Genomic DNA, 6,408 nt, shown 5'->3' with positions numbered 1-6,408 from the left:
GAAAATTTATAATTCTGCTTTCTCTATAAAAAAAATCACTGGCTGAACAACCCTGGCCACTTTTATAAATATAACTTTTCATACTTCATACTTTCATATGTTTCTATTGCACTGCTGATAAAATAAAATGTCAAAAGCATATTGCTATAAAATTGGCATTGCTTTCGTTGATTTCTGATCTATTTATGTGAAAAATGTGGTGAAATTGATTGAGAGGTCAAGATGTCAATTTCATTTATTTTATTCAATTACATTCTGACAGAACAGAAACCACAGCACTTGCATGAACTTCATTAAAGTTTTTTTTAAACAAAATGATTGAATTTTATATTCAGGCCATTTATGATGAGAATAATACATCTATATACATCTTATAAAAAGCAACAAATGGGGGTACTTGCTAAAAAAATAAAATATAAAAAAAATACAAAATTATATACAATGTGCAACCAACAAAGTTTACCAAAATATTCACATTTCCATATTTAAACTACCTAAAGCTTGGGGTCAATAAGATTGATTGATTTGAAAGAAATGAATACTTTGTTCAGCAAGGATGCATTAAATTGTTCAAAAGTGACTGTAAAGACTTTTACATTGTTACATTGACACAGAAGACTGGAGTAATGATGCTGAAAATTCAGCTTCCCAACACAGGAATAAAGTACAATTTAAACTGTATTAAAATAGAAGAAAGCTAATTTAAGTTTTAATAATATTTAAATTTTACTATATTTTAGTGGCAATTTTCCATCGCTTGATCAAATAAATGCAGCCTTGGTGAGCAGAATATATTTCTTTTAAAAACATAAACAAAACAAAAAAAAAAACGTTCAGAGATCCAAAACTTTTGAACAGTAGTGTATACATATTTATACATGATAAACAAAACATTTTAAAAGGTAAAACTTTTTATTTTTTTTATCAAACTAAGGTAATTAGCAACAATCAAAATTCATAGTCTTCTAGAATGAGGACCTAAGAGTTGTATGCAGGAGAATCTCATTTGCCTCACATACTATTTAGCTTATTTGCTTTTTTCTGTTTTGATGTTCTTTTTGCATTACCATTCTCATTTAGTTTGGTCAAAGTGTCCTGTTGTGCTCTTCGAGCTCTGAAAAAAATAAACAAATAAATAGAAATATAAACCTTGAATATGCACTCATTAAAAGAACTTGTCAAAAACTTGAAATATGAAATATTTACTCTCTCTCCATTTACATTGTTTGTTTTATTCTGTGTTATTTGTTTTATTACTGGTAACTCATGTTACTGACCTCAGTTCTTCCTTAAGCCTCTTGAGTTTATCATACAGTCTTTCATTTCTCACATCCAGTGGTGAGTTAGGGACAAACCAGCTTGCTACACACTTAAATATCACCACTACATGCTGGGCAAAGAGAGATAATGAATTGAATTTAGTCATTATTTTAATGTAATTATTCTGTATCTTGAATCATGTTCTTGTGTATGTCAGATTACCTCAAATAAAATGATGAAGACTAATCGTGCTGCCAGAATGACCCAAAACTGATTAGTTAAACTAAAGTCTTCATTACTTCTGTAGTCTCTGTAGCTGAAATGAAAACAATACCAAGTCAAAGCTTGCATTAACTAGAAGCTGTTTCGAGGTGCTGTTAAGACTGGATAAGCCAGAATATTGATAGCTTATTCTAGCTAAGAACCACCAAATTAAACAGTGTCCCGTCTAATGGATAAATACGATTTTGATACAATTCTCAGATCATAATATAAATTCTCAAAAATACTTCTTCAACATCCACATTATCTAGTCACTTAAGCACATAAAAGCATTTTCTCATTGCTGTTATGTGCAAAGTTTGGTCCATTTACGCAACTGATTATGTACAGTTCTATCATGACAACGCTTGGAGGGTTTGGCATTGTAATGTACATGACATTGATAAAGGGGTCATATGATGTGATTTCAATTGTTCCTTTCTCTTTGGAGTGTTACAAGCTCTTGGTGCATAAAGAAGATCTGTAAAGTTGCAAAGACTAAAGTCTCAAATCCAAAGAGATATTCTTTATAAAAGATAAGATTCAGCCACGCCTACCTAAAACGGCTGGTTCTAACACGCCCCCACATGTCTACCTCACTATGTGGGAAGATTTGCATAACGCCGCCCAAATGTTCACGCAAAGAAAGAAGGCGTAACTTTTATTCTCGGTGTAGTATTGTTGTTGCCACCACCATGTCGTAAAGGCGCTGTGTGCTTCGTTGTGAAAGTGAAACTACTTTGTTTGGTCTTCCAAAAGAGGACGATATCCGCTTCGTCATGCCTAGAGCTGATCCGTGCTGATCGCTGAGGAAATACATCAACATCACGCTGTGGATCGCCGGATCGGCTTTCACCGTGGACGAAGCAGAGTCCAGCCCGGGGTTGTCACATGTGGTTGCTGCAAGCCCGCCGGACGCTCCTTCGTCGAATACGCCGGCCGCCGCTCACTCTAGCCTGCCGTGTGTGACGCTGTGTGTTTCGTTGTGAAAGCGAAACTACTTTGTTTAGTCTTCCAAAACAAGACTAGAAATCAGTGGTTAAGTTGTATTTACAACACTGTTCCAGAACAGTTCAACCCAAATATTCAGATGTGCAGCACATTTTATGGAGGACTGTTTACTGATCCTGGGAGAGTAGACTACAATGCCGGCTTTTCTGACTCTCAGACTGTAAGTACGTTTTTTTATTTAAAGAATTTGCCACTGATGATTCAAACGCGAGTTTTTAGCAGTGTAGAGTAGCGCTTGTTGCTTGTCATTTCTCCGATCGCAAATGGAGTTCCTAGAACTAAATACGTTCGTAGTTCCTGCGGTGTGAACACGCCAAAAAGAGGGAACTTCCACCAAAATTTCTAGGAACTATGAAAAAGTTACTCTGGCAAGAAAGTGCCTATTGGCTGCTCATACAAAAAGAACCAATCAGCTGTGCCATGTGATAATGATTGTGTTTGACCTTTCGGACTGTGCCATCTAGAGTTTCATGACAGAACCTTGGATTTGTCTGCTCTTTCCTACTATCAACTGCTTATGTCATGTTCATGTTGCTCAAAATATATAATACTGGTTCTATATTGAATAGTCTTACCCCCTAAAACATGTATGCATTAGTTATCAGACAGACAGACAGATAGACAGATAGATAGATAGATAGATAGATAGATAGATAGATAGATAGATTGAAGGGTTATAAGGGGTTATTGTAATATTACCTGCAGTGTGTCACATTTATGCCACTGTAAGTGACCATTTGAACTCTTGTGAAATCATCCCTGACTCTCTCATCACTTATATTAGCAATGGACAGAGTGTTGTTAATGTATCCAGCCATACAACTGAGAAAAACACAAAGAAAATTAAAAGACACACTTGTGCACTTTTGCTGCTGCAAATATATTGATCACGCAGTAGTGAAATATCATGTCCAACTCACTCAATGCCAGTAGCACTGCCACTGGCACAAGGCCCATATAAGTACTGGTAAACCAGTCGTGGAATAAAATCAGAGGATATACCAATGACCAGTCCATTAGCAATGACTGCAAGCACACCAATCACCTCAAGCACATCTGTCCAAACACCTGAAATCATAAAAATAATTATATATACATATACATCTTTTCCATGACCATTTTCCATCCTCTCTTGATGTTTGCTGCCATCTTTCAATTTCAAGTCTCTTTGCCAAGTTGCATTATACTGTGACAGATTCCTAAAATAATCTGCACTGAAGTGTGCTGTTCAAACTGATAAAACCAACTTAAAATATAGCTGCAAGCAGCAATTATGTGGCCAAGCACAAAACTGTGTACCTTTAAGTTTCAACCCACCCACCCCCTGCACTAAATGTACAGAGACAAGTCTTGTGATTTCTGGCCAAACAGTTCAGAAGTTATAAGCAAAAAAGAGCCATTTTTCACATCTCCTGACCACTATGCGGCACTGTGCTGAAACTGTGCAGGTTACCTCAGATCATGTGTTGCTCAAAGTGTTGCTGTCTATAGCCTCACGTCCACTTTGGCGAGTTCTTCGACAAATTAATTTGTGCGTTATTCGGAAATGGCTTGACTGATCAACATGGTTTCTTAAGTCTTTCAGACTGTCAACCCAAATACAATTTTGTGCATATCTGATTGCAATATAGATGACTGACTGTCCATACAAGGTATCACAACTGTTCATTTCCAATTTGTGTGTCCAGAAGCATTCTTTCGAATCTTACGGAATATGCGTTGGTTTTAGGGGTGACCCCGAATAGTCAACGATTCGATGCTTCTGTCACGAATCCGGTCTATAGACTTCCGTTTGTTCACCACCAGAGGTCATTATCCCCCACATGGACTCTCACACTACACAGACTGTCACACTTACCCTGGACTTCAGTTCCCACAATCCATTTCACTCTGATTACGCACACGGCTGCAGCCAATCACACACCCTACATTCCTCTCTCTCATGGCCGTGTATTGTTTAGGGTATATCGCTCACCTAGTGATAGCTACATTACGGAGCCAGTTTTCTGCCCTTGTTGCTAGTTCTTAGTCTAGTCTAGTCTTGTCTTGTAATTGCCTGTTACCTTATTCTTGTTTGTGTTTCTTGGATTAACCCTTTGCCTTTCTGTTTCGGACTGTGTTTGCACCTCGCCTGGACTATTGCTCGTAATATTGGATTTCCCCTCGTCAAGCCCTCTGGATTACATTCGCTGTCAACTGACTCACGCCCATTTTGGATTACTCTTTTGTCTTGCCCTCGGTATACCTGTTTGCCTTTGTCAGAACCTTGCCTGTTTTATGACCACACCTTTGAATAAAGCTTTGCAGATGGATCCGCACGTCTCACGTCTCGTTCGCCCCGTATCAGCTTCGACAGGAGGAGCCCGATTCGACTACCAATCTCACAGCCGAACATTCGTGGGGTGTTATAATCATGCCATTTTGGCTATAAGGGGGTGCTCAAATGTCTGATTTCACATAGAACTACCGGTTTTCTCCCAAAGTTAATATACAGCCTATTAAAATAATGCTGTAAATAAGAATCTGAAAAGAAATAAGCTTCAAATAATAAATATTTTTCAGTTCCATAATGACCGACAGAGAAGCATCTTGGCGTCAGGGATTTAAATATTTAACACGACTCAAATTGACACAGGCAGAGTGAAAGACTGGATTTTTTCGATGAGGTAGGGTACAAGTGATTTCAAAACATTTCAACCAGTTTATATATATCATGTATATATTATTTATCTTGCATAAGATGCATTTGGTTGCGCTGAAGTAAAGCGTTTCATTGTAGTACTACAGTGATTATCTCTTCAGCGTTAAGCGCGAGCAGGACAAACAGCAATGCAGAATATTAATAACTATGACTGGGACTGTCATACACATAACATTATAATGAGAACACTATTACAATAAAACGCTGTGAATTTTTAGAGTTTAGTTGCCGTGTTTCTGCACGTTGTTGCGTGAAGAACGCGTCTACAAAAAGGAGTTCATTCAGAGCCGCGCACACGTTCATGCATTCGGGGCATTTTGTGTAGATAGCCTATAAGTCGTAATGGTATGTTGTATAAATAACAAAGTGTATTCTATATGAGATAAATGATAAGTTAAATCCCATTGATTAAAATCCTGCTATCAAATACTTAATTCTACTGTTCATCTTCAGCGCTTGCAGCTCAAAACAGAAATGCAGAACATTAATAACTACGGTCATATACATGGGCGATATTAGAGGGGGGAGGGGGCAAATTGTTAGTCCCTGATGTCGGCCCGCTGCAATTGGAGTGCTTAGCCAAGCGCTAAAATACCCTCAACCTGTTTTTGCAGCGCTGAGCAATGTGACCAATCACAGACATATCTGTTGAGTTCTTGAACGCAATGGCCAATCAGAAACGTTTTGTCAGAATTCACTCCCCGCTGAAAGCGGCGAGCGCCGCCGTTTTTAAGTGCAGTTTTGCACGCTAGTGTAACATCACATGACTAAGTGCAGACACGATGTAAATAAGAGATTCATTGTGCAGTTTAGAGAGCTTCGTTGATTATAACGGAAGATGAGTGACGCTTTTTAGTGATAAAGGGAGCGCGCTTTGCGCACTTTCTAGGGTATAATCCGTTCAGAATTTGTATGAAACTGTCGTTTTCAAACACAGGCTACACCCTGCAAAGTTTCAGGAATGACATCCGCATATTTATGCAGGATTCACTCTCTTAATAGCAGCGATTGGCAATGGACGGAACATAAAATACAGGTGCATCTCAATAAATTAGAATGTCGTGGAAAAGTTCATTTATTTCAGTAATTCAACTCAAATTGTGAAACTCGTGTATTAAATAAATTCAATGCACACAGATTGAAGTAGTTTAAGTCTTTGGCTCTTTTAATTGTGA

The 6,408-nt window shown here is 37.8% G+C and overlaps 1 protein-coding gene across 1 annotated transcript in view; it reads right to left on the bottom strand.

Moving 5' to 3' along the window:
* Positions 1–930: 930 nt before the first annotated feature.
* The window catches only part of LOC107574287 (anoctamin-9-like), a 25,181-nt gene continuing 19,703 nt past the window's right edge, over positions 931–6,408 (bottom strand). The window contains exons 20-24 of the mRNA XM_016260732.1: positions 3,453–3,600; positions 3,232–3,354; positions 1,483–1,576; positions 1,278–1,390; positions 931–1,114 (exon numbers count right to left, since the gene is read on the bottom strand). Of these exons, the coding sequence (XP_016116218.1) occupies positions 1,012–1,114; positions 1,278–1,390; positions 1,483–1,576; positions 3,232–3,354; positions 3,453–3,600 (581 nt within the window). The 3' untranslated portion in view covers positions 931–1,011. The remainder of the gene's footprint in view (positions 1,115–1,277; positions 1,391–1,482; positions 1,577–3,231; positions 3,355–3,452; positions 3,601–6,408) is intronic.

Source organism: Sinocyclocheilus grahami, unplaced genomic scaffold (assembly GCF_001515645.1).
Source record: "Sinocyclocheilus grahami isolate Dianchi unplaced genomic scaffold, SAMN03320097.WGS_v1.1 scaffold2171.1, whole genome shotgun sequence".
In the NCBI taxonomy this organism is placed as follows: domain Eukaryota; kingdom Metazoa; phylum Chordata; class Actinopteri; order Cypriniformes; family Cyprinidae; genus Sinocyclocheilus; species Sinocyclocheilus grahami.
This window is presented reverse-complemented; position numbering and strand designations above follow the sequence as displayed.